This window comes from Apteryx rowi, unplaced genomic scaffold, assembly GCF_003343035.1.
Source record: "Apteryx rowi isolate R43461 unplaced genomic scaffold, aptRow1 scaffold_405, whole genome shotgun sequence".
In the NCBI taxonomy this organism is placed as follows: domain Eukaryota; kingdom Metazoa; phylum Chordata; class Aves; order Apterygiformes; family Apterygidae; genus Apteryx; species Apteryx rowi.
In genome coordinates, this window is record NW_020450580.1 from 103,020 (window position 1) to 130,708 (window position 27,689).

The window sequence follows — 27,689 nt, forward strand, 5'->3', positions numbered from 1 at the left end:
TCTGGAGCTAGAACTTGCCTGATGATGCATGAGACAGCAGGATCTAATTTGCTGCTCTGCAGTTATAGTAGTAACTGTCAGTGTATGTGACTTTCTTCCCACTGTTGCATCCTGCTAGCTCTGAAGAGCTGATCTGAAGTCAGAATTTGTTTCTATCCGTGGAAAGCAGGCCTGGCATGGGAGAAAGCATCTTCCGGCTGAATGCTTACTTGCAACTGTTTGCTGAGTGTCCAGGATGAGAGTGCAAATAATTTGTCACCCAGTCTCGGTTTAATAAGGGCGCTGATGCTAATTACAGACAGTGGTTTGGGAGGCAATTAATGTTGCCCAAATCAGAGCAAGAAAGACGCAGCTAATGATTAGTGTTCGTGTGCTTCGCAGGGAGGGAGAGCGGCCAACAGGAGTCACCATTGCAAAGGTAAGCCTTCAGGTGCCCTAGCAGTGTAGTCAGGTTTCAGGTAAAGGATCGGCCATAGGTCGCAGGACGGTCGCAGCAAATCTCTTCTGCCCGCAGCGCGTCCCGGAGCAGTCCGAAAGCTCGTCACAGCAGGCCGCTGAAACGATGCTCGAGGGAGGCTATTGGGCTACTTCTTGCTGGTGCCTTCCACTATTAGGAGCATTAGTTTTCTTCAGAGCTCCTCTCATTTTTTTCATTCTTTTTGCTCAGCTTTCATAAATGTGGGAAGCTCATGCCCTGGCTTCTCTAGCAGAAATGTAATTCCCACTTATTATTTTAAGCTTATTTCTTGGCCGATGTCTTCTCATCACAAATGTGGCAGAATTTTGTACTGAAATCCTTGTGACTCACAGTGTTACCATTAAAAGAGGGTTAGTTGTAGGAAGAAAAACAGACTCTTCTTAGGAACATCTAATGCCTCTAAGAAACAAATTAGGGCCAAGCTAGGTCATCAGGAGACACAGATTGTTTGAAGTTAATTCGGGTCAATTAGAAACACCCAACTTCAGCTGATATTCCTGCTGATTTTAGTCTTCCGTAGTTCCCCTTTGGCTCCTTTCTGGGTTATTAAGAGTCATTTCAAGCTGAGTGCCGTTCTGGGGATAAGAATCGAAGCTGTCGAGCAGTGAGAGGGAGGCATCAGGCCGCCTGTGGCCCCACTGCTGCCCGGGGCAGCTCGTGCCTTGGAAGGGGAGAGTGTTGCTTGCCGGCACGCCAGCCCTGCACGAGGCCGAGGCCAGCTCCACGGTGACGCCGGCACGCTCCAACGCGAGCAACGTTGCGGAGCAGAGCTTTAATGGGCCCCGAGGCTGGCAGGTGCCGCTGCGGAGGCAGGTGAAGATGTGCCCCCAGCACCAAGTTGGCCGGTGATGACACATGTGATAATTGCTTCAAGCTATTGGCAGAGTAGAGGCAAATGCTAATAAATAGCTAATGCCAGGCAAATACTATGCAGTGAAACTATCAACTTTTGGAGTCAGAAAGCCACTTATTGCAGAGGACAGGGCTTTCAAAGCTTGGTGGGAAGCAGTAAGCAGTTCAGTGTAGGGAGCTTCCTTAGGAGCAGGAGGCTTCCTCATTGCCAGGAAGGGGCGAATGCTGAGTCTAGCAAATAACAAGGCTCCTTTCGTTGGGTTAAGTAGCCCATATGTTACCATCGTTATGGTGGGACATGTAATTTGTTAAGGGGAATCTGGAGTTATTCCAGCTTCAGGTCAGTGAAGACTTTGAGCTGTACTGCAGCGGCGCGAGGAACGTTGCCTGCCTGCCAGCAGAGAGAGCGGTGCAGGCTGGTGATGCCCTGGTGGTGTGGTGAGCAGCAGGGCCAGGAGAGACGGACATGTCCGTCGTGCTCCTGTGCGGGGTACAAGGCTAGCTGTTGAGTTCTTGGGGATGTCAGACCCAAGAGGCGATGTGCGGCCTGCCGGGAAAACTCATTTGCTCTGCTCCCGGCAGACCCTCGCGCAGGGTAGGGACCAGCTGGATCCTTCTGGCCGTGGTGATTTGCTCCTGGCTGTGGGACCTGCGTGCGGGAGCAGCAGTCATCTTAGCTCTCATCCTTACCAGATATCACAAGTAGTTTTGCCTTGCCTCTTGGGCACGCTGACCAGGCTGTAGTCTGTGCATCAATAAAAATATCGATATTATGCCTTGAGGAGAGAACGGCCGTCATAACTAGTGGGCTCTATTGACAAACGCCAGTGGTGCAAAAGTAAGAGGTAAGTTGAAGAGGGATGTTTCTTGGTAAAATGGGAATGATTCAGCATGCTGACCTTTATCCGTATGTGGCAAATCGGCTGCTGGGTTGTATTAAGCAGTTAGGAAATAGCTTTGAAACTACTATTGATAGCATTTTCAAAATTACTTGAAATCTTGAAATTTATCTGAAATAATCGAAATTTTGTTTGAAATATTGATCTAGATTCTCTGTTCAGGTGGGATCTTCTCTGATCTTTTACGCTTTCATGTTCTACCTCTGGAAGAGCGAGAAGGGAGTTGTCTAGGTGGGCAGGTATTTCTACTGATGGCCAAGAAACTGTGGACCATCTGGTTGGAAAGTGGATACAGCCAAGAGTACAACGAGTACATTTTAATAACGCCTGGGACTGCTATTTATCGCATCTTTTTCTGCAAGAATAAACAGGCCTGTGATAAAAATAAGAGGCTGCTTCATGCAGCCTAGCAACAATTTCTTAAAATTCCCTTGCAGCATAAGCAAATGTACAGAGGGATGATACAGGTAATTCTGGTCTAGTAGGCACAGAAACTGTGTTTCTCTTCCCAAGATGGAAGGAGAAGAGGGGTTTGTGAAGGAGCGAAAGCCCAGAGGGCTGGTTGACAGTCTGGCTGAGGTGGTCTAATAGCTGGGAGCCGCTCTCGGAGCATGATCCCACTCCTCTTCCCAGGCACACTGCCCAGCGCTGCCCTCTGTGCTGCCTCTGCAGCTTGTCAGCCCGTCTCTGAATTAATTCAGTTCGCCGACTTGCCAGAAAACTCATCGCTTCTTGTCCGGTCGTTATTTTTCTTTTTTGCCAGGATAGCAAATGCGTTGGCTCAGTGAGGATCCAGCGAGTGCTGGAGCTGGCGCCAGGCGAGCGGTGGGAGCGCCGGGGAGGCAGGGTGAGCTCCGCAGGCTGCGTCCGGAGGCGTGAGCTGTGCTTAGCTCCGGTGCGTTGTCACGCCTCTCCCGCTACGGTGGAGATGGCGATGGTTGTGGAGCAGAGTTGGTTGTACGGTGTCAAATAATCAGATGTTCTGATAGTGGTTTTAATATTTCTTAGGAAGCAAATCCCTGGTTGCTGGAAAGTGAGCTTTAGCAACTGTGCTTTGCTGCAAAAGCTCTATATGATAGAGCCTCTTCTCCTTGATCCGCTTGAAATCTGCTTGTGAGCAGAGTGCTCCTGACATGGGCAGGCTTTCTCCTGCAGGCCCATTGCCCCTGAATAGAAGGAGACGTAAGCGCAGTCTGTTGTATAGCGCATCTCCTGCACTGCTGTGGAGCTTGAATCATTGCTGTCATCTGTTTCAGATTTGACAGAGCTTTTAATGGGCACGAGAGCTTAATCAGAATACTCGCACAGATCCTGAATAAGCACTCAGGCTAAAAATAAAGTTTTATTTTGGAGAATAAGCAGCTGGTAGTGCTTTGCAGCTGAGGCTGCGTTTCTTGACACGTGTAAGAAGCTGAAAGAATGAAGCATTTTTCTTCAGGCTGTCACAATAGCAGAGATGCTGTCATACCAGAACTGCTAAGGCTTTGAGATGAAGTTTTGTTCTTGAAACTAAATTATGCAGTCAGGGGAATTAAAACCGTTTCTAATTACTGTAGCTAAAGACTTGAAATTTAAACCAGAAGTTCTGCAATGTTTCACAGTTCAGAATGATTAAAGTAGAAAAATGCAGATGATCTTTAGTCTCTTTTTTCATTTGGCTATGAAAATTTGTTCTTCTCACTTAGGGTACTTTGATTAAAAATAATTAAGCTTTTTGGTATCAGATAAAATTTGCCTTTGTGACTTGGACTGCCATGTATGAGCTACACTGGTGGGCTGTGCTTGTTATTCCTGCAGCTGCTTACTGGCTGCCCATGGGGGATGTGGAGGCAGCACACTGATGGACTTCTGGATGGTCCCAGTGGGTTAGTTTTGGGGTCAAAACTTTATGTTTAAGCCTGTTTTGGGGTCAGACAACATGAATGTTCTGTTGCTCAGAAGTTAGCAAGCAGTAAGGAAGCATCTCAGAGCCCACGTCTGCTTTTAAATAATGTGGCTGGGGCTCTATTAAGGCTGGAGGAAGGGCAAGGTGTGTGATGGGTCAGGCTGGAAGGCAGGAATGTGGTGCTGCTTTCTTCCAGGCCTTTGGAGAGGCCTGGAGCGTGCGGGCACAGTCTGGCTCCCAGCTTCCCTGCTGGACTGCAGCGTCTTCGCGTGCTTGGGCATTTTGCATGCTGCTCTCTGGTGCCCAGCTTGCCTTGAGCAGCTCGTGTGTTACACGTGTGATCATGGGCTGCTGTTCTGCAGCTTTCCTTGCTCAGGCTGCTGGCTGGCTGGTATTTTTTGAATGCTTTACATCAGGAGAAGGCAGTTTAAACTTTTTGCCCTTGTTTACCTCTGGAAGTTAATTGACTGTCGTTACAAAGGGAGGGATTGCCATTTTTGGTCCAGGAGCATCTGTTCAAAATGGCTAGCAAGGTGCTGCCCCTGGTGGACAGCAGACGTGGAAACCCTTACTCTCACCCTGTTTGCAGGAAAAGGTCTTTAGCAACTGCTGAATTGTGTATGTTTATTGAGCAAGGTGCTTCTGTGATTAACAGATGGGACCCAGAATCAAGACTTCTGGATTTTGTTTGTATTAGCCACCAGCTCCTTATGGGACTCCAGGCAAGTGGCTGTCTTTGCCAGACGTGGCTTCCCTGCCTGTCAGTGAGGATGAAGGCAGCAGGCCCCACAGGAAGGCTGTTGCTCAACTGAACATCTCATAAGCACTGAAGCTTAGTTGGTGCAGATTTAAGCTGATCAACACTGCTGTCAGCCCGTGTGAAAGTAGGCTGCTGGTGACTGGGTGGCAGTATAGGTACGTCTCTCTACAGTAGCAGTGCGAACATCAAGTCCAGGCAGTGGATGTGCTACACAAGCGGACAGTTTCCTGCCGTCAGCCATCGCTGTCTTCTGACGTTTCAGAAGATGGGTCTTACGCTGTCCTTACCTGGAGTAGGGCACCAGCAGCTCCTTGCCTGTTCCTTCTGAGCCTAAGGGGACCAGCAGATGTCTTTGAACGTGAGGTTTGAATGTCTCTGGGCTTGCTGAGCCGCACCTGTTCTCCGCTTGTAGTTGTGCAGCTTTTCAAATGATCCCGCTCTTGCTCTGGCTTCCAGGATTGCCAGCATCCCATCAGTGAACTGTGGGTAGACAAAAGCAGGGGAGGACAGATTCTGTAATGAAACCAGTGCAAACTGAAAGTTTTGGGATTGTTGCTCTGTGCAAAGTACAGAGGGAACGAAAGAAGAGCGGAGAATAGAGAGAAGGACTTTTGCGTTGCTTCTCCTTGGAGAAAAATGTGCTAGTGTTAGCGATGGTGGGAAAAGCACTTAACGGAGAAGTGTGAAGGACTCTCCTTGCTGGAGGAGTGTGCTGCGGGCTCGGTGCGAGATGTACTCTAAGAAAGACTTTGACAAAAACGCACTGTATCGCGGTCACCAGCTGACCTAAGAACATTCTTTGCAAGGTCTGGGGCATATTTATGCCCATGGGGAAAGTCAAATTGCAGGGTTTAAAATGGGTATTTACATCTGTCAGTGGCTGAAACATGGAAAACAGCTGAATCTATCTGTTAAGGTCATTGTTATCAGAGCCCTTTTTCTGTTCTAGAAACAGCTTCTTCTTTCTTTTCCCTTGCTTGTATAACTCAGATGTACATAAAAATAAACAATTTTTAATAACATCTCAGCTTCACTCACTGATGAAGGATTTAAACTTTGTCATTCCCAGCCAAGATTTTGTATTCAGCATATGAGCTGTCAGTCTGGGCACTGGTAAAAAGATAAATTCCAGAAGAGGAATTATAAGGAGAGAAGTACAAGTAGCCTTAATGTGCAGCTATAGCATTAGATAATCTGCAAGAAAACTAGACTTCAGAGACGCTGATGGCCTACGTGCTCAATGCTATAACCCAGATTTTACAAGCCACAGGTTCTAACAGAGCTCTGTGTGCAAAGATTTCAAATTAAATGCATGTGTGTTGCACTTGTTCCGGCGAGAAAAGCTTAAATTGAAGCTTTCTTCTTGGCCGCGGCACTAACAGTTTGTTCAATTTATTTCACTAAAGAGGTGCATTTGTATGCAGCCTTGCAAGAGTTGCGAGGACTGGAAGCGTTTACGGTTGGGCTGGGAGATCAGCCCCGGTTCAGAGGCTCTGACAGATCTGTCCCAGATCGGTGGGGTTTTTCATGTCTGTCTCTCTCTAGCAGTCTGCTGCCTGGTGCCTTGCTGAGGACGATGGAGCAGGGCTGCCTCTGAAGTATCCCGCTGTGCGGTTCGCTGCGTACGCTGAACGGTGCTCAGCAATGAATAAATGTGGCGGAGGCTGCTGCGGTGCGTTTAGGGAAAGAAAGGGATCCAGCTGGATCAGGTGATGCCCTGTAATTCACACTCGCTGTTGCGTCCTTTGCTAAGCCTGTGTGCACAGATTGCTCTGTTACCCCCCTCTGGTTAATGGGAGCTAACTTCTAAAGGCGAAGGCGTAGCCATTTTCAGGTCTGGCCTCTTGGAGAGAGATTACAAAGCTGTGTCACCAGACTCAGCAGAAATAATTAAGTTAGATGCTGGAGCCACTCCTGCGTGCTCCTATTAATGCGGTGTGAGAAGCAGTGTGGTCTCCGTGCTGCAGCAGGGAGAAACGGTGCCAGGACGTACCTGTTCCCTCCGACCAGCTTGGCCACTCACGTCCTGCTGGTGCAGACTCTCACCGAGTGGTGCTGACTCCTTTGCTTGGGTTAGGTAGGTGCTGGTGCTGTATGCACCCCTTCAACAGACCTTGGTACCTGAGAGCAGCTCCCCTGGGCTGGGCAAAGCCGTGCAAGCAAAGGGCAGTGAGGAGAGGCCCCCATCGTGCTGCAGCTTGGTGGCTGAGCAGGAAGGAGGACTCCAGGCTCTCTGGTTTCCAGGCTGGGTGTTTCCATTCCCCTGGACTGGCTCTCCTCCCAGCTAACTTGCTGAGTACTGCAGCACCAGAGGCGTTTTGGCGTTCAGATCTCCCATTTTTCCATTCAAAACAATTGTGGCGAACACTCAGTTAACATTAACATCAAGAGAACATCTTTGCCCTTCTTCAAATGAACTAAAAAAGCCATTCGGTCCCCATTGGGGAAACAGCCTCCACTGCTCCCTACCTAAATTTCCCTTCTCCCTCCTGACCTGGAAGGCTTGTATACCAGTGAATGGGGAATCATGTCATATTTGGCTAATTCCTCTCCTTGCACCGTTTTTAGCAAGCAGGGGCAACTGCCCTTCAGGGTCTCTGATGGAGCAGGCTGAGACTGAAGCTGTTCTGAGGTTTAAACAGCTCCTGACTTGTTTGCCCTCCTCCAAACGCTTAGATGAAACCGCTCTGCGGCAGATGCAAAAGTCATTGGAAGATCGTACTGGGGAGAGGTGCCGGGGACTGGTACCAAGTGGGATTTTGTGAAAGTCTTTTCCGATTAACTAAAAAACTGGGGTGATAAGATGATAATTACTACATTTTCAGATGCTACTTGTAGGGGGTGTGAGCACACTGAACTCTAGTTCTATGCTCTAAAATGGCTTTCAAGCACTAGAAAAATAGTCTGGAAAGGAGCGATGCTGTTCAGCGAGGACCAGCTCTGGGCTCAGGTGGGAATAACCAGGTGCAGAGCTGCTCTGGGGACTGGCGGTACAAGGGCTGCCCTCCGAGGGAGGATCTGGAGGCTGCAGCGGATTCGGTGCCAAAATGAGTCAATGGCATCATGCAGTGTTGCAGGAAAGATGATTGTTAGACTGGACCCTAAAAGCAGGAATATGTGCTGTGGGGGGTGTGACGGGGTGTCTCTGCTCTGCTCAGCAGTGGTAATGCGCTTAGGGTGCTTGGTTTGGGGTACTGGGACCAGCTGAAAGGGCCTGGGGAGACCGTGAGCGTCTGGATTGTTTCCTAGACCCTCCGGTCAAGGAAGGGCTGAAGGATCTGGGGCACATGGCTTCATAAGAGGAGAGGAGCGTGGGAAGAAGAGCCTTCAGGCTATGTGAAAAGCTTCAGGAAAGAAGGGAACAAGCCCTCTCTGTAGTCCTCACGGAAGGTCAAGAAACAATAAGCTAAAATTGCAGTTAAGAGTTGTGAGTTACTCAGACGTTCCCAGCAGGAAGGATGGCTGAGCACCCGTGTGGGTTGCCTTTGCTGGCTGCCGTGCCGGGGAGCGTAGCTGTCCCTCTCCCTCCTGGAGAGCAGGTCTCTTTAGTTCTGACTTGCCCTGCTTGAAACGGTTTCAAGAAGCTGGTCCGATGGGAAGAGCTCGAATCTTGCTTTCTCGACAAATTTGAATTTTGAGCTGCAAAATACTTGGTGTATTTAGAAGAAAAATCCTCGTTTTGGGCAACGGTCCATTCAGCTTCACGACGGTCGTCATTGCCTCTGGTCACACATCGCGGTGGGAATGGCAGTGACTGGGACCAGCCGCTGCCCCAGTCGTGTCCCGCTTGGCAGGAGCATCACATCCTTTCCGTGCCTGCATGGCTCGTGCATAAATAAGTTTTGACCTTTACAGGAGGGCTTGTCAGGCAAAACTTGTCGTCGTCTTTTTTTTTTTTTTTTTCCCCACTTGACAAAACCTTTGATTTTAAAAAAACAAAAGTGTTTTGATGTAGGGGAAGTGGAACTGAGGACGTGATTCATCAGCGACCACATCTGCTTCTCTGGGCTCGCCTGCCTCCCCCATCGCTTGCTTGCCGTGGGGATGTCGAGCGCTGTGCTGAGCGCAGCTCCCTCGGCGCTAACGGGGAAATAACGGTTGTCCCCAGCGCAAGACTTCCTAAATTGCAGCAAGAGAGGGGAGTTAGCTTTGTTTTGACTCATCCGTGTTCATGCCCTGCCATGCAGAGTTAACCCGTCGGGGCTGTTTGCTTGCTTGCGAGGGAGCAAAGCGCTGGTGCGTATCCTCTGGTGGAGGAAGGCTTGCAGGAAGGGGAAGGAAAACTTTGGCGGCGTGGGCTCTTCAGAACGGGGCAGAAAGTTCATGGGTTTGTTTTTCCTGGTTATTTGTTTGCCTGTGTCAGTTCTCTGTAAAGGTGAAGCCGCCCCTCCCTTCCTCCTTGGAAGCCGCTCGGCACGGGAGCCGCTGAGGCTGCGTCCTTGCTGCCGTCGGCCTGGTGCCGCTCGGGAAGCAGCGCCGCGCGGCTGCCGGTGTTGAGCTGGTCCTCGCGCTCCCGTTGCCTGTTGTTCTGGCAAGATGCGGTTTTGAACATACGTGTATCTGTGCTGTCATATTGCTGGGGTCCCATCTACGCCGCTCCATCCCCGTTTCCTGCTCACGCCGGCCGCTGAGGGTGAGGACGTGTGTGTGAAAGCACTCTGCAAGACTTTTTTTTTTCTTTTTTTTTTACTTTTTTTGGTGTGCCTGCAGTCCGGAAATGCTAGCATAGGTTGGTATTTTGGTTTGTCCAGCTTCTTGAAAGGTTTAATTTAAAAAAAAAATAATAATTTTAAGCTGTCAGTCTAAGTGCACTAGATAATTCCAGGCTGTGGGTCGCTTCTTGCCAAATCACTGGTTCCAGGCTCAGATTAGATCTCTTCTAAGTAATAGCCATTAATTATTTTTGTTTTTCTGGTGCTAGTGTGGGTAGTGTATTGTATTACAGAAATCTGAGGGCAGGCCCTGGCTCCAAACCTTCAATTATATCCCTTAAAAACAAAAGGGATGAGGGAGAAGATGCGGCAAGACCTGCAAAACCAGGATGGGTGGCCTACGAGAAGGAGGGGCTCTGCTTGGGCGCCGGCGGGACGTCGAAGGCCTCACGACTCGCCCGTGGGGTACGCGGGCGCTGCGGTTCTGTACAGCGCCGCGATGCAGCAGGGTCAGCACGCGTGAGCCACGTGCCTGCCCCGAGATTGCGGTTCCCGGATGCTGCCGGCTCCTCTCCCCTCTTCCCCAGGGCTTTAACCGCTACTTTTCCCCCGAGGAAGCAGTGCCGAAAAGGCAACCTGCTGCTCTTTGGGGGGGTTTCCCCTACCTATTAATGGATGGATTTGTAAATCCCCCCTAGAGCTCTAAAACGCAGAGGCCCATCCGTGCGTAATTTGTCGTTGTTCGACTGCTCTCCGAAGCCGCTTCGAGCGCCAGCGTTGGAGTCGCTTGGCTCGGTCTGTCCCTTTCTGCAGGGTTCAGGTGAGCTCTGCAATGCTTCGCTCCGAGCAAGCTCTTTGCCTGTCCCACCAGAGACGACGTGGAGGCTGCGCCGAGCCCGCGGATCGCGTCGTCCTCCTCTGGCGGTAGCAGGGACGCCTGGGCGGCCCGAGCGGGCGGTTTTCGTCTGCTCGCAGACGGCAGGTGGAAATCGGTGCAGGCAGACGGTCGAGGTTGGGGCGCTGCGTCGGTGGAGCTCGGTGCGATGCCCGTGTGCTGTGACGGTTGCACCAGGAACCGTGGCAGGCCCTTAAAAACCAGATGGCTGCCTAAAGAGATCAAACCGAAGCTCCCCGCCAAGCAGACAAATGCAGACCTCCGTGGCCTCTCGTTCTGATGCAGTGCGAATGCTATTTTGAGTAAACTCGACGAATTCTGTGCTTTTTCAGCCTGCTTGAAGATGTTCTTTTTTTTTCCCTTCCTGAGGAAAGCATATGTGTTTTTTGGGGCGGGAGGCACAGAGTAACCTGGTTCAAACATCTGAGATCAGGTATGTTATGCCCAGTTCATGAATCACAGCTGAGTGACGTGCTGGAATGAGAGCCTGCAGTCCACTTCTCCCAGCGCTTTGGCTTTCCTGTCCCTGAAGAACACGTGGGGAGAAGTTAGCGATGATTGGGGTTGCCAGCTGTGTCTGTATTAAGTGCTGGCTGGCAATGTGCAGTGAGTGCTCAAGTATCAGGGAAACCCATATTTTTCAGCATGTAAAAAGAGTAATTGTATTAAAATCCTCTACCCTAAATAAGAATGATGAGCATAAAGGTTCTTTATCTACTTAATGCATAAGCTTAGGGATTTCCCTGAGCTTTGCAGAATTAAATGTTTGTAGCTGAAGGCTCTTTTTCCATTTGACATTAAGAAAACAGAGTTCCTTGAAGCTCTAAGTAATGAAGTTTTTGCCTGCCCCAGAATCACCTTTATTCACTTAAAATAAAAAATGCATGCCTTTTAATTTGTTTTTGGATTGATTTCAGGCATATGTCTTCCATTAGCTTGATGGCATGAGATAACAGCAGCATTGAAATCATTGTGCAGTTATTATCAAAAGGTCTGTACTGTATTTTTTTTTTTTTTTTTTTTTTTACATCAAGGAGGGAAAGAAATCCCCTCAGCATCCAGTTTTGGAAAGCATAATCTCAGGCTCTCTTAGAAACATTCCCCTAGTGATATGGGCTGGTATTTGAGACTGTTAAATGCATGAACCACATCTGAGCTGGCTGCGTTTTTGAAGCTCTCATTTAGAAGCCTCACATCTCCAAATGACATTGAGCACTGGTCACTTTAATAGGTTCTAAACACTATTAATATAGTACTAACGCCTGAGCAGAAAATTCTCCCAACAAAACCACTGTTCACAGTATTTGGTCTCGTGTGGCTCTTTGGATGTGGAGTAACGCCCAAACCTCTGACAGCCTGGCCGTGGGGAGCTGATGAGTGCGGACGAGCAGCCAGCCTCAGCCTGGAGGGGTTTATGGAGAGGGAGGAGGAAAAAAACAGAGAGAGAGACCTACAGCAAGCACAAGGGTTCTCCAAACCACCCGATGTGCTGGTTATGGTAGCCCCTTGCTTGCCATCAGGCAACTTCATCCCCCCCCTTCTCTGCCTGGGTGCCCCGTGGCCCCTGCTACTCCGGCCCCTCCACGGAGGGGCCACCAGCGGGGTCCGTGTGGAGGCGAGGTTGCTCCTGGCCCCTCCTGTCCTGCAGGATTTGGCCTTGCTGGGGAGGGGCTGGAAAGGCTTCCTGAAACACATTAATTTGCTCTTACTTACGCCATCGCGTGAGAATGCTGACAAGGGGATGTGGCACGTGAAAAGATGGACGTGAGAAATCAATACTGTAATAAGACAAATGAGCTGGGGTGAAGGTCTTGTGCGTGAGAGGTGAACAGTCCAACAAATGCAGTTTTTGTTCATTACCTTGGGAGGTGAGGAAAACAGGATTATGGACGATCTGCTGCCTTTAGCACACTGTCTTAAGAGGACATTGCTTTCCTGTTCCAATTTCTTAATGTTTGCTGGAGAGTCCACACGTGTCATTCTAGGCTGCAGAAGGAGATGGGATTATAACTTGCAGCTAGAACAGGCTATTTTCTTTCCTACAGATAGTGTAGGACACTAATGAATTGCTTTTCTTCTATAGCCACCCTCATACTTCCCTACAGGTGGAATGTCAGCAAATCCAGTTGAACCCTCTAATCTCATTTAAGATGAAAAAAGCCACCAAGCAAACCCCTGGATTTGTTCTTGTACTGAATCTGGAGACAACAGCAAGTTAGCCTCCTTCCACTGATAAACATAGCTGAACTTGCAATGCTCAAGATACTTTAATAGGTCAATGGAAATTGTGACCATGTCTAAGTTTTGCAGCACAGAAGACTCGGGCATTGTTCGCTCCCACCGTCTGCCAGTCAAAAAACAACTCATGAGGCTGCAGGGTCTTTAGTTCACAATGTCCTGCCTTTTTTTGGCTTATGCTCTGTCTTCATGATCACACGTGTAGTGGTTCTGTTCTAACTGTAAGAAGCTGCTACAGATCTCAGTGGTATCTTCATTCCTTTGGGGGAAGAGTAAGCATTTGGGTTACTGTTGTCCTGTGACAGCTTGATGGCGTTGACTCCCTGAGTTTGGTTGGTGTTTCAGTGCTGATTGCTTCAGCAGAAGCATCCGTTTTACCAGGAATAAATGTGCTTGCAGCAGCAGCTCTTAGCTAATAAGCATGTTGGGTGTTTAGTCTATGGCCAATTAAAGTGATCTACCTCTTGACAGCACTGCCCGTGTGCGATATTTCAGCCCCTCTGATGCCTTCTCCCTTGCTGCCCTGCACCTGCATCCTCAACGGTCTTTAAACGGCTTTGCTATAATTAGCTAGCACATCTAACTTCATGCAGTTTTTCTGTATGGCACTAATAAGCCGACAGCGTGAACAGCCTCCCCTGTCTCGTAGTGCTACTCTGAAAATGTCAAAATATATAGTTATGGAAATCTGTGGTAGGGGAGCAAGGAAGATGCTTGTTTTCTTCCAGCATGAGTTGTTCTTTCTTGCATTAATTTTCAGATGGCCCACCTGAAAGCAAATGAGCATTTTAAATATTATCTTTTACTAGGAGTCAGGTTGTCATATTGTGCGTAGGCCGTGCTGAAAGGTTCTCAGTCTGCTCGCTGTCTGCAGAGGCTTTATGGTTTGCTTTTGCCACCAGGATCGCCTAGGGTGAAGCGTTGTTTGTTTGCAAGATTGTGGAGTACGACGTGCCTCTTAGGAGACTGGTGGCTCTTGTTTAAGTCCCTTAATGAGTATTTTTTACCCTAACAATCATGTAGGTTGCTTCATGAAGCAGGAGCAATGAATACTGGGAATGAATATGGTTTTAACGGCAGTTCTGCTTGGGTGAAAGACTATTTCAGGAAGTATCTGTGAACCTTCAGGGAGCTACATTTGCGGAGCAGTGGTGGGTTGCTTTGTGTAGCCTGAACAGTTTTTGGTAGGGTGGGGATGGGGTTGGAAATGCTAAGGTTTCTTGCTTTCCTAGTACTGAAATTTCAAATACCTGTGCCTGTGACCTGAAGAGGCGGTGGACAAAAGAGAAATTGTGGGTGAGATGTGTTATGAGGGAACATTATATATAAATGGGTTTGTTTGGGGGGCACCTGCTTTGGAAAAGCTTTGTAAGTGTGCTTGCTCTCTTGGGTCTCTGGCATGAAATATCAGAGGGAGAAATCCTCAAGGATCTCAGTCCACCTGTGGTGCTCAGGAGCTGTTTGAAAGGGATGATGGTAAAGGATATAAATACTCTTAAGTAATGAACCCCAACTTGCAACGGGGCTTTGCTCTTTGGAAAGGTGGAGCCGTTCTCTTCAAGCATGGGGACAGTGTAAACCCTGTCTCTTTGCTTGCTGTTGCTCAGTAGTTGCTTGACTTCCAATCCTGGTAACAAATGCGCGCTCGCTCTCGCTCGCTCTCGCGCTCTCTCTCTCTCTCTCTCTCTCTCTCTCTTTTTTTTTTTTTCGTATGTTGGGTATGGATTTGTTTTGTTTTGGAGTAAGTGACAGGCATGACTTCATCACATTACCATGATAACCTGTGCTTCTGATAGGATATCCAAGTAACCTGAAGAAGAGAAATGCTCATTGCAGAAGGAAGTACTGGGTTTTCTGTACGAGTTAACGTGGTGTCTGATTCTACCCTGCTAGCTTTCTTTTAATTTTGGGAGGTGACGGGGAGAGCTGCATCACTTTAGGCCAGGAGAGACAGCTTTTACTCTGCCTGCAGAGCCTAGGACACTAGAAAATTATTTTCTAGCCAGACTATTAACTGATCCTGCAGCAAGCAAGCTTCTCTTTGATCCTTCTGACTGGAATAATCTTTGTTTAGAGGGGCCTTGGAAAGTTCTCCCTAAAGTTTGCTCATGCTAATGCAAGGCAGGTTTCCTCTCTGCGCTGACAGCTCTGCAGGAAGGAGCCGGGGCTGCTGTCAGGCCCCGGAGTGCTGTTCCGGTTGCTGCTGAAAAGATCCTGGGGATTTGCATCTGGTTTACAATTTTGTGCAATTTACATCTTTCCAGGAATAAAATTAGCTGATGACTTTCCTCTGTTTGCCCCATGAGGATAGAAGTTCTTGTCTCTCATTAGTGGCTTTAATAATGTACATATGGCTGTTTATGCTGCAGATACCTGAAAGCTGCGCTTGTTTTCTGCATGACAGAATTAAATTGTTCATGCCTAAATCCACAGATTCCACATTCCCTCACATCCTGAGCTGTCTACCTCCTTTTTCTCATTTTCTTTCATAAACGGTCCGCACTGCTGGCAGTCGCTGTGTTGTAAGCCTGTACCTTCCTTCCAGGTCGTCTTTCTGGTGCTCACTGTTGAGCTGATGGTGCCTCGGGGCTGAGGCAGCAGTTCAGCTTCCTTTTTTGGTCTTCTCTTTCCTGTTAAGACAATAAGAGAAGCTGTAGATTTTGTCCACAGCTTCAGGATTTGGCAATGCAATAATTGTGCCCAAAGAGCGTGATAGCTGCAGTTTGCCTCCCTGCTCTGTCCCTTGCCGAGAGGTAGGCCATGGGAGAGGGAGGATTTTGAAGAAGAAACTGATAAATCACAAATGACCTTGCAAGATGAATCACAAGTTATTACATCTTTCTCAAACACATAGCTGTCTGTTGCTAAATCCGTGTCAATCTGTAGTATGCAATAGGAAAGTCCCTTTCAGTTAACACATACATGCTCTTTTGAATCTGTCTTTACATATCAAAGATTGCCAGCTTATTTGCAATTTTACTTGCTTGACCCTCTGCAGACTTTACTAACTCAATTCTAATGTGCTAAAATGTACTTATGTGCTGAGGTGTATAGGTGGGGAGAGCAGTTCTCTTGAAAATCACAGAATTTTGAATTTCTCAGTCCTGCCTCTCATATTACTGTCACCTTTGCAGCATTTTGCTACAGTCTCTTCTATAAAAATAGATTAGGGGAGAAAACTAAACCTTCCTTGAATGCTAAAGAGAAGGCAGGAACTTGCATGGTCTCACAGGCTTGTTTCTTCTTTTGGGCTCCGGCTTTGATCCTTGTCTTTCCAATACTTAGCAAACAAGATCGACTGCGAAGAGTCTGTTTCTGCAGTTGGCTTTTCAGTCCACATCCACATCTTTGCTGATTCGATCAAAACAAACACGGCCTGAGACTATCATCTTGTAATCTGCCCGGAGAGTTTCCAGTGCTCTGGGCAATCAGAAGTTAGTTGCACTTTGATCGTCCTTAATGTACATTTTTTTAATACACTTTTGATAACTGAACGTGGGTAGTTCTAGGAGCTGCACTAAATCTTGCTGAGAAGGGAGGAAGACTAAGGATGACTGTGCAAAGACCTCCAAAGCTGCTTTTCTTGTGTTTTTTTTTCTTTGTGTGACTTTTAATGCTAATATGTCAAAAGTTCTAGAATAACTGGTTACACTAGACTCCAGCCTCTTTCCTTCCTCCTTTATATATACTGGCTCTTAATCCTGAGCCTTCATTAATGTAGAGACTATCTTTAGTTTTCAGTGTAGACAGTAGCTCTAAGGCATGTGTGGGTATATATAGAATTTGTTTATATATGTAAGTAGAAACATATGCTCGCCCTGCACAGATGCCGTGATTGTTCCTTGATCACGTCTCATATTGACTCGTCTTGACAATCGCGTGCCAAAAGGATGTTAAGCAGGCAAAGCCTAAGGAGAGACGGAGCTCCGTTGTCTGGCAGCAATTCGCCAGAGACAAACTGATACCGAGAGAAGGTCCCTGGAGCGCTGAGAGCAGTAAGAATTAAGGCGTCAGGGAATGGCAAGATACGTAAGTATGTGTTGACTGTTTTGTTTCGAAAACCTTTGTCCCTGTGCTTTTGTTCTCAGCACGTTTTGGCCTGAGAGCCGCGTGCTGGTCACTGGAGGGCACAGAACTGCACAGTGAAGAAATCAGTGGCTGGTTTTGGTCAGCTGCACTGATCATCATGGCTGGTAAACAGGGTCTGAGCATGGTTGGAGAGACTCTGGATGAAGCGTTTCTGCCTGTGGAAGCAGAAGGGTGCAGTGGCGGGTTGCATGCGTTTCGTTGTCTCTTGGGGACCCCCTGCCACCTTCTCTTTGACTGCTCCTGAGAGAGAAGTCGGCCTCTGACTGCAGACTGGTTGAAGGCTGATTGCTGTGCATCCCTCTGCTGCCCTCAGGATTTTGTCTAGTCCACATGCTGCTCTTGCCTACACTGTCCCTGGTTGGTGCATCTCTTTTGCCAGAAACTGGCTTTTGCTTTAGCATGATTTGCACGGTTTAAGCCCTTTTCTCCAGCTATTCTTTCTCTTCATTTTTTCATTCATGCACGCTGTATGCTTGAGTGGGTACTGTCAGCATACAGCAGGAAAACACTGATCTGTTAGAAACCCACTACAGCATATCAGCAGGAATTCAAGATCTGTTTCTGGGCTGCCTCTTTGTCAGAAGAGCTCAGCTGTGTCTTTGTTTGCTGGCTAGCTAGAAAGAGATGCTGCAGGTTTGTTTGGAGCGTTTCTCGTCTTATCTGCTCTGTAGGCAGGACAAACGTGCATTGTTTAGTAGTATTTTTACCCTGCGTTTTTAAGTGCTGCAGGGCAGAGTATCTTCATACTGGTGAGAACACGTTAATGCATATCTCTTAGCCAACAGCCTGGGGACTAAAAATCCCTGATTGGGGCCGCAAAAATGTCAAGAGAAAGGAGCTGAATTTCCAAAAGCAAAACCAAAAACCCAAACCCCAGCGAGTTTGTTTGCGCTCAGTGGTTCGGGAAGGGGAGCTGGCGTCTGTTCCACCTGCCCGCCGTGGCGGGGCCCTGGCGGAACCCAGGCTGGCTGCTTTTTGTGAATTGCTGCAGCAGTCGCGTAAATCTGGAAGGAGCGCGGTGCCCCGGCAGTCTGGCGGTGACTGGGGACGCGCTGCATGTGACCTACGAGGTGGTGTTCGTCTCTGATCTGAGTAACAAAGAACCAGTTTGTGCCTGCGTACGCTGGCAGGATAAATACCCTAATTTCAGCAGCGGTCCGTGTCAGCGCAGCTGCACGAATACTGAGCCGTCAGTGGAGACAAAACTTTGTCTGTCTTCTGTTGTCGTGTTGTGAGAGCCTGAGCGATGCCATGACGGTGAAAAGCAGCAACCCTGCCTGGGCACCGCTGTTACTGCAAAAGCAGCCGCTGAAACGAGGGCAGTGATTCCTGCACATGCAGAAGAGCAGATGCCATTGATCACTAAAAACTGGGGAGGTGAGGAAAAAACGGCATGTTTTCTTGGATCAGCCCCCCGCAGAGGCAAAGAAAGGCCTGCCGTACATTAATGGGCCACTTTCGTAAATGTAGGAGTCTCGCACACGCGGGGTGGCTCAGCCTGTCTTCGCCATGCTGATGCAGCTGTCAACCTGTTTGTCTAGAAAATGCTTTTCAAAAGGTATGATTGTTCTAGACTGTTGAGCAAGTTCTTCTGTGTGACTGCATTTGAACAGCGCAGGCACGGGGTAGGGTGCCGAGTAGGGTGGTACGTGTGGAAGAACACAAAACGAAGCAGGAGGGGGATGATATTTAAGGTAGCTCTGGGAAAGCAGGAGAGAAGATTGTGCTAGCGGTATAGCCAGGAGACGGGCAGTCTCAATGTTTTCCAAAACATGCTCAGTTCTCTTATCAGCTCGTCCCTCTCTAATGGGGAAGGTGGAGATGTGCAGCGCACTCTGTGCACGTGCTCTCTTTGGAGAGGCATCTCCTAGGGCAGTGTCCTCCAGCCAACGCATCCTCGTCTGCACACATGTGCCTGCACCCTCAGCCTGCCTGTGCCCTGGGTTGGCCATACTCAAATACCTGCGAGACGGCCTAGAAGAACGCTTCTGAAAGCGTGTCTTTGGCGCCGGGAAAAGCACGCTTCCCCCTCTGCCTCGGGAGAGGCGAGACCTGCGGAGCGCAACAAGGCAGAGCCAAGATCTCTCTCTACCCCTCGTCACGTGGGAAGTCTCCTTCTGCGGAGGGGAGCGGGAGGAAATTGGCAGGTGGCTCTGGGGGAAACCTTTGTTTGCTCATGTTATTAGCAAGGAGAAGGGAAATAATGATTTATTGATGCTTCTGTAATTCTCCTCCACCAGGCTATAAAGGAGGAAATTCAGTTTTCTCTCTAATATCCAGAGGTCTAATTGAGATGTAACTTGCTCCTGAAGTGAAGCTCACCTGCAGAAAATAGTCTTTGGGTGTTGAAGATGCCCCTTCTCTCTGATACAGCTTGGGACACGTGCAACACACCCTATTAACCAGTCTAGCCAGCAGTTGTCAAGGTTTACAGCTCTGCTCTTCTTCTTGTCTCATGGTGTCCAGACCGGTCTTGACAGGCTGTTTATAGAGGCCAGGATTTCTCTGCTACAGCATTTTTTCTTTTATTAGATTGGAAGTATATCATAGAGGGATTAATGGCCACTCTTTTTTGGAATGAGTTGCCATATAAGTGGCTCTTCTGATGGATCAATATGTCACCAAAATATCCCTCCATTTCCACTTGTGTTGAGCAGGAGAACATGTCCTATTGATTTCTCTTGGCTCACAGCCTAATATTTGTGCTACTGCACACGGAGAAGACCCTGGCAGTGCAGGCAGACTCCTACGAGGAGCTCGGCAGAGCAGGCTTAACCGGGGTTCTGCCTTGCCCTCTGCATCCTGGTGTCTGCATTCGTCTCGTACGGGTGCATGAGGTTGGCAGCTTCAAATATAGTCATTGCAGTATCTCTACTGCCCTTTCAGCCTTTTTCCTTTTAGCGGACACTGGCATCGCTGTGCTCCATGCGGTGACTTTGGCAAACCGTGTCGTTAATAGCTGGTGTATTCGGGTTGCAGTGACTGCTGAGGGCTCTGCCTGCCCCCACCCGTGCAGTTACCGGCGTGGCTGCAATAAATCCAGCTGAATTCCTGGGCTTTTCTTCCTACTTCTCCTCTGACAGCCTTCCACCCAGGAATACCCTTTTGATGTGCTCCCCTGCTTGTGTTTGAGCCTTAGCTTAGTCTGCGATGAGCAGGGTTTCATCTTTGTATATCCTCAAGCATGGGAGGGAGCAGGGAGTGAATCCATAGCGAAGGACCCCGAGGGGGCAACACCAGACTTCTGAGCCCAAATCTCTCCCGCGGGAGCTCAAAGGCTCTGCTCTGTTAGCTTGGTGCTGGTCTGCGAGCTCTCTATTTTGCAGGCGCTGGAGGATAACGGAGCCGGGCGCCGCTACGACTGCGTATGGCACGTGCGAGGGTGTGGGTGCTCAGGGCCTCTGCCTGGGTGCGTTTGAGCTGAGAACATCCTCAGGAGCGGGCGCTGGATGCCGGCAGGCAAGCCTCTGCCAGAGCTGCTGAGTGCGAGGTGACAGCTCTTCCAGAACTGTGGAAGAAGCAGCGAGATGGCGGAAGCAGGTTGGATCTTTAGGCCCGTGCACTTCTCCGAGTATCTGTGAGTTGGTCATTGCTTGGATCCTAGGGAAGAAGAAACTGCAGATGAGCCAGTGTCAGACCTGACTTTCCCCCTCACCCAGTCCAAGCTCCTTTAACCCCAATGTTTTGTTGGTTTTTTGTCCGTTCTCTGCTCACAAAGCAAGCCTTGCCAATGCCATTTTGATTAGCCTCAAGGAATGTGTGGCTGTCTTATTCCTGTCTAATCCAATGATTTATTCAGGATTTCAAGTCTCATTTATTATGTTTATTTATATAGTGCTGGGGAGCCCCGATGCTGTGTGTCCTATAAACCCTGAATGGGTTGTGGCCCCCTCTGCTGAAGATCCTTCCAGCTGAACGGATCAGACAAGCAAGGGAAACGGGTAGGATTTATGAGTAGCGTGAACAAAGTAATAAAGTGCAAATGGCAAGTTAATGCTGCTTTTTCTGTTCAAGTCCTTCTGACAGGCCATGTTAATAATACAGGATTGGAGAGAAAAAATGAAGAGCTGCACAGCAGCAAAAAGCCAGTTATCACAGGGCTGCCACATTAGTGTAAAAATGGTGTCTTTTAGCAAATAAGAAGCACTGTCTCTATCCCAAATAGCATTATGCAAAGTGAAGAGCGGCTTTCTGGTGGGTTGGGGACAACTTTGGAGGACTCTGTGGAAGAGGGCAGGGGAGCAAATCTGTCCAGTGCTCCATGCTGTGATCTTCTCTGGGAAGATCGAAGTGAAAAAGGTCGCAAACCATGTGGGTGAAAGCCTCGGAGACTGGGGAGGGCGAGAGGAGGCAGCCTAAGGGGCGCTTCTGGTGCAGAGGGACGTTTTTGACGGGGACAGCGGCGGATGCGGAGGGAAGATGCGTTCGCAGAGCCGCAAGTGACCGTGTTAGTGCGATTACGCAGGTCGCTGCCGTGGCGGATCCTGTGCAGGCGGTTAGCGAAGGGTGTGAAATCCGGCGTTCCCGTAACCCGTCGGGAGGGTGGTGTAAAGCAGTGTACTGCCGGGAGCGGGCTCACGGTTGGCTCGTGGGAACCGACCCAGCGGAGCGGCGATGGCACTCTCAGGTGGATGTCCCCGAATCCCTCCGGCTGGGGACAAGAGGTTGGGTGGTGTCTGGAGGCTGCGGCAGGAGCCGTGTTGAATTTTTGGGTGGGAGCTGACATGGGAGCAGCGCGGGGCGGCAGTGAGGGCTGTGCGGAGGGCAGCGGACACCAGCGTGCGGAGCAGCCCGGGAGCTCCCATAGGAGGGAGGTGTTGGGAGACTTCTGCACCGTTGCACTTGCCGTTCCTCTTTCCCAGAGGAAATGTGCATCTTGCCTTAATTTTCCCTTATCATCTCAGAAAATGAAATGCATTCTCTGAAATATCTTGCGTTTCCTTCCGATGCTTCTTTAAATGTATTCAAGCGAACTCTGCTTGGTTTTCTTTAGTTATAGGTGGCAACATTCCTCCTGGGTTGGGGCAGTTTGGAGGCTTTCTCCCCACGTTGCGTTCTGAGTATTGGTTTGGTCCTTGGTCTGGCAGTTAATTGAATTTGGTAGATTTATTTTAACACACCTGTTTTTATTTTTAAAAGTCCCTCCCGTTGTTTTCTTCCTCATCTATTTTTCTTGGGAAAACAAACAAGCCAACAAAAGCAGTTTCTCTTCCCCCCCCCCCCCAAAGCTAAGTGTTTCAGAGCGAGCCTCTCATTCCCTGCCTTGTCGGGAGTTTTTTCGGAGTCTGCAGTTGCTGTTAATTCACATTTGATTTAGTAATTAATCAGGACATAAATAATACATAGCATGTTATCAGAAAGCTGCATGGCAGTGCTAAGGAGGCAGGCACTTTTGGCCCCGGCGGGGAGGGGTTGCCTTCTGCTGCTCTGCAGCCCCCTAAGGCCAATTAAGGTGCATCGGCGATGAGATCCAGCCGCTCCTTGGCTGGATAAATGGTAGCTCTGATGCAGGGAGGGGGGCGAAGCAAGCAGAGATGAAGGGGGTATTAGTGTTCAAACAGCTGCGTTGAGTGCCGGGGTCCAAGCGCTCCCCTCCCCGCTTGCTCAGCCCCTGCCTGCAGCGGGCTGAGATCGCGTGCAGCGATACCGAACGGTGCAGGCGCCAGCCGCCACGGCTTATGGGCGATCTGTAGCTCTGCTGGGCCTGCTGCTAAGGGTCCCTAGCACTGTTCTTCTGAAGACTTGTCAACTGTTGACAAACATAGGCTCGAAGAACGTCCCGAGTGTGGAAACCTGCTTTAACTTCCGTGCGTCCCTTCCCCACAGCTCGCTGCAAGCCTCCTGCGTGAACCTGGTGACTGACGTGTTTGGTATTTCTTCTTTCAAGGCTGCTGTTTATTTCAGCTGCAGTAACAAGTGCCAAACTGGCTGGCATGAAGAATAAATGTTACCATGATGGTTTGGGTGGAGATCTGGGAAAGCCACTTGAAGTTGCAAAACAAGTATAAAACCATCAAGAAAAAAGTGAGCAGAAAGGTAGAACCAGAGCCAGTGAACGTACAAGGCCACCAGATCTTGGCTGGGTCTGTGACATTCACAGCTGTGCATTTGCTCTATAGCGGGCGGTGAGAGCAGAGAGAACTGAGCTTGGAGTAAGTGGGGCTTTGCGGAGGGATCTCAAAGGCTCCCCGTAGCAGTCTGAATATTCGAGGCTGCTCTGTGGTCCTGCGGTTCTGCCACTGGTCTCCCTGCAGTGATTGCTGGACTTCAGGGCCCGAACGGCGAGGGGGGCACAGAGCCGCAGGGCGCTTGCCGGTGCTCCTAACGGTGGCTTTCTTTTCCAACCACAAACCTTGAGTGGGCAGACTCTGTTTTGAGCACAGCTTCAAATAAGTTTCCTTTGGAGGAAGGAGGGGAAAGGGAGGCAGTGACAGGATGGGGTCCTGGCTCTGGGAGCTGCTCGCTGGCCTTTCGGCTCTGGCAGTGCCTGCTCCGTGGGTTTCGCGTACTTTAGTCTTTCCAGCTGTAAGCTCTGATGTAAGAGGATTGCAGCTGAAGTGGCGCAGTAACGCGCGAGGTGTCACATTTCTCAGGTGCTGGAGCAAGATGTGGTTCTCCAGTCCATTGACCGTGCCATCGAGGCTGTGCACAATGCAGCCATGAAGAATGGGGGCAAGTACAACCTGGAGCAGAGAGACGTCCTGCAGTAAGTACTGCCGGCACCGCGGAGAGGTGGCAGATGGAGGGTGGTCAACGCATGATGCTTTTGTCTTTCCGATTCCTGGGGGTCAAGTTGGGCATCACTGATTTGAGTCCCTGTGCTGCACAGTGCTGATATGCCCAGCGAGCTTTCCAGCTCTGGTGGCTGCCTCTGCTGCTCTTCCTGTCAGCTGCCTTCCAACAAAGCGGTGCTTCATCTTGCCCCTCTATCCCTGTATATGTAAAGAAAAGGAAACTCAGCTGCATTGTAGGCTTAGAGGAGAAATCCAAAACCTTTCCTGTTGTGTTTTCTCCTCTCTTACCAGCCAGGAACTGCAGGAGTCATTAGCTGTGTGGCATAGGGTCTTTTAAGATGTTCACAAATAATTGATTGTGGTGAGAATTTTCTTCCTCTGACACCTCACACCGTGCACTGACACATGCTGGCTTCGTCTCAGTTGAACAGTGATTCTAAAGTGCAGGCAATCTCTGAAGCTTGCAATGCAATATGTAACTCCCCTGAAGAAGAAGCATTTTTCTCCTGCGAACTTATGAATAAATCATGGGCCTTTTGCAGAGCCTCTTCCTTCCTCCCCCAGAAGTGCTTCTTCAGTTGTTAATGAAACTGGAGTCAATCATCAGAGTAACATAACCCCAATCTGATATATATATTAAAAACCCCAGTGCAATATCTCATTTAAACATTACAACACATTGACTCCCTTCCGTTAGCTTTGCTGTTCTTGATGTCGTCATTCCATTCCAGAAAACTGATCCATCACCGGAAGGAGACCGTGTCCCGCAAAGGTCACTCGCCAGCCCCTCAGGGGATGGTTATGACCCAGTCCTCCAGCGATCACCATCTGGATGTGGCGCGGCAGCCCAACGGGGTGTGCCGGACGGGATACGAGCGACATCACAGTCTTCCAAACACCGAGTTTGAGGAGGAGGATGAAGGCCTGTATCAGGTAACAGTGGCTGGACACTTTCCTTCTTTGATGGTATGACACTGCTTATTCTGTTTAATGACATGCCTTGCACAGCTGAAGCCACGAAGAAAGTGTTTCTGTTGCTTGCCTGGGACTACTGTGATGTTTCCCTGGGTGCTGTAAATTGAACTTACGCTCTATTCAAGGAGTCTGGAACAGTCCCATTGTGTTATTTACACTTTTAACGCTTTTTGGGATCCTTGAGGATCCAAGACTTTATGGTGATGTGCAAGATCTGCTCTCATTTGGATGACTATTTTTTGACAGCTTTCTAAAATGTTCCAGCCTCCTCAGACGGTACTTTGAAAAGCAGTTTTCACATAAGCAGCAGAACTCTCTCTGAGTACTCAGCACTGCTTTATATTTCTCCCTTGTTAAATCTGCACAAGATCTTTGCTTTTTAAGCATTTATCTGCTGTGGCTGCTTATTTACAACTCAGATCTTAAAAAGCAAGATCCTGCTTTGTCTGAATGTTACTTGTGGTGATGAATTAAGGGTAGAATGCAGGAAATACAATTTAGAAGCAGATTTTTTTTTTTTTTTTATCAGAACGGTACGTGTTCCAAGGTTACAGTGTGGCGTCAGCAAGGCTTCAGAGAAGCAGCCAAGGACGGATGCAGCAATTGTTCAGGATGAATTATGTGGCTGATTACACGGTGTAGGCAGAGGTGGAAGTCAGGGCTAAAGGCTAAGCAAGGATGAGCAGGGAGATGTTTTTCTCCTGCAGATGAACATGTACACTGTAGTCTGTCTTCATCTGTCTAGGATAACTGTTTGGAAGCAGTGTTCATAAGGTACTGATATACTGTTGTTGCTAGTATATGAGGCTTGTTTTAGACTTAAAGAATTGTGAGTCTGCAGAGATGAAAGGTAGCTCTGGCTCGTGCAGAACACAGGCAGCCTTACAAATCCCAATTTTCTGCTTGACGTTAGTTCTCTCTTCTAGGCAGCCAAAACAGCTGCATTCTCCAGCCTCTGCATTACGGGCTAAGAAAGCGGAGCAGCTTAAGGCCCATTCTTCATGCTGATTCTCCATCTTTCTCTGCTGATCTGTGGTCTGGTCGCTTGCCAAAAAGGAGCAAGACAAATTCCCTGGCTGACAAAGAACTGTTTCTGTGTGGGTGGCAGTGAGGATGCAGTCAAAGTGCATCCAGCGTTGTTTGCCCTGCGCTGAAAGGGCTCATTGAGATTGTAACCGTTGGATGGAGGGATTTCCTGTAGGCTTTGAAAGCACAAGATGGAGGAAGCATCATCGCTTCCCTTCACTCTAGCTGGTTATGCAGCTGCCAAAGAGGAGACCTACTGAAATCCAAGCTTTTTCAATAACTCTTGGGAAGCGGAGGTCTTGGGATGTGCTTTTCACCGTTTTGGATTTCTAGGTGCCTCTAATTTTGCATCTGAAAACTTTAGCAAAATTTTGAAGTGCAAATTTCCTGTTGGTGGTGTGGGCTGCTTTGCTCCCCAAGGGCTGGACTGGCTGAAGCAGCAGGTCATAGCACCCATGCTGAGCCTTTGCTTAACTCCTCTCAAGTTTCCATGGGGTGGGAATCTGGGGCAGTTGTATACCAGGTGCTAAGGAAAAGGCTGAGCTCTCAGAATGATTCAGTCATAAAATCTGCTGGATTTGTGAAAGCTTAGTGCGGACTTCTGATGCTCTTCTCTGGAAGGCTTTGCTGTAGACTGCAGTGTCCGGCTTGGCAGAGTTTGCCTTGAGGAGGTTACATGCTTTTTTTTTTTGTTGTTGTTGTTTTTAATGAACTCCTGCGGCTTACCTACCTTCCCCATGGCAGCTGGAGGGAGGGAGGACGTTTTCTCCCCTTCCCTCCCCTTCCCCAGGGGTTTGATTGCTGCACCTCTGCCCCGTGAGCCCCCTCGATGGCGGGCCGAGGGCGGGCAGGCCCATCTGTCGCTCCCTCTCGAGCCCTGACCGCGCTGCGGCTCGCAGCTCCGGCAGCCGTCGGCCCTGGGGAATTCACTTGATGCTTTGCATTCTCGTCGCAAGCACTCGGGCTGCGGCGCGTGGCCGTCTAAATGAGGCTGGCCGAGCCGACTGCGTGATGCTATCTGGGGCTCTGAGCTAACGTCAGATGTGCATCTGTTAATTTAAACACTGAGCCCTAAGAGTTGTGTTAAACTTGTCTGGTATATTTAGAAGGGATAATAAAGCCATGGAAATACTCGAGAATGACCCAGCCCTCTCGGCCTCCAAAGAATGTCACGCTGCTGCTCTAAACTCTAAGCCTGCCTGGCTGCTAAATCCCGCTGCTTCGGTAATTGCGGCCGCGCTGTGCCAAGCGGCTCTGGCTCGGGCTGCTTTTCCTGCCGCTGTGCGCGGAGGGCCTGGCTTCAGCGCAGCTGAGCTCGCCCGCTTTTGGGCCAGCCTTCCAGCCGTGCTTTGCAGAGACCTCTCGTGCTCGGCTTCGCCTCTCTCAGCTGTGCAGTCTCTTTTTGGACCAACAGCGATGATTTTTAAAGAACAAGTATGTACTTGTTAGATTCCAGCTGGTTCTCTCCGCAAGTGTCATATAGCATTTTCCCCAGATAACAACACGAGGTGGCCTGACGATAGCAGAAGAGCTCGACCTGGGAGTTTGCAGGAGTCCCTCGTTCTAGTCGCCTAGTTAAAGGTGCACCTGGAGAAGTGGCTGGTTACAGGACGTTGTAAGGGGTTCTTACGTGTTGGGTGGGAGGGAGCAAGAGACCCCTTTTTAAAAGTCTTTGTAAGCTGTGTAAAATGCTGATTTCAGATTTTGGGTAGGCTCCACTGAGGGCTGTGAGCACTGTACTGTCAACTTTTGACATTGAGTGTTCAAATATTTGAAGCTGCAGCTCCTAGAGGCATCTTCTTTGCAGGAATGTCCTTGCTCCCATCTCAGAGGAAGTTTCTGTCCTCTTTGGTTACAGGAAAAAGTATGCTTTTTGTTTTCCTTGTTCTGGAGCTATTTAAAATACAGTTTTACTCCTGGATTTTTCTGGGGCCAATCTCAGTTTTTCACTCTGGGGGTTGGCAGTGCTCTGTGCCCTGGGTCGGCATTTTAGGACTGCTCTGAAGTTCAGTATTGATCCCTGTTTCCAGTTCACAGATAAACTTCTCTTTCAGGGCTAAAGAAACATAGAAAATTAGCATTGTATAATGGCCTAAATGTCACTGTGGTAGATTCCAGCTGGTTTCCTTGAGCTGTCGCTGAGAGATGCAGGCCATAATCACTTTTCCCTTCTGATTCTAAACTAAATTGTATTTCTGCAGGCAGC

General features: G+C 49.0%; 1 protein-coding gene across 7 annotated transcripts in view; it reads left to right on the forward strand.

Annotated features, from left to right (window-relative positions):
- The window catches only part of NCKIPSD (NCK interacting protein with SH3 domain), a 60,186-nt gene that overhangs the window by 4,049 nt on the left and 28,448 nt on the right, over positions 1–27,689 (forward strand). For 4 of the 7 annotated variants that reach the window (XM_026075505.1, XM_026075501.1, XM_026075504.1 and 1 more), the window contains 2 exons: positions 23,342–23,454; positions 24,214–24,415. In XM_026075505.1, coding sequence (XP_025931290.1) covers positions 23,342–23,454; positions 24,214–24,415 — 315 coding nt within the window. Of the gene's footprint in view, positions 1–16,485; positions 16,689–22,603; positions 22,773–22,834; positions 22,901–23,341; positions 23,455–24,213; positions 24,416–27,689 lie in introns of those variants that run through there. The other 3 variants (XM_026075503.1, XM_026075502.1, XM_026075507.1) reach the window with 3 other exon arrangements.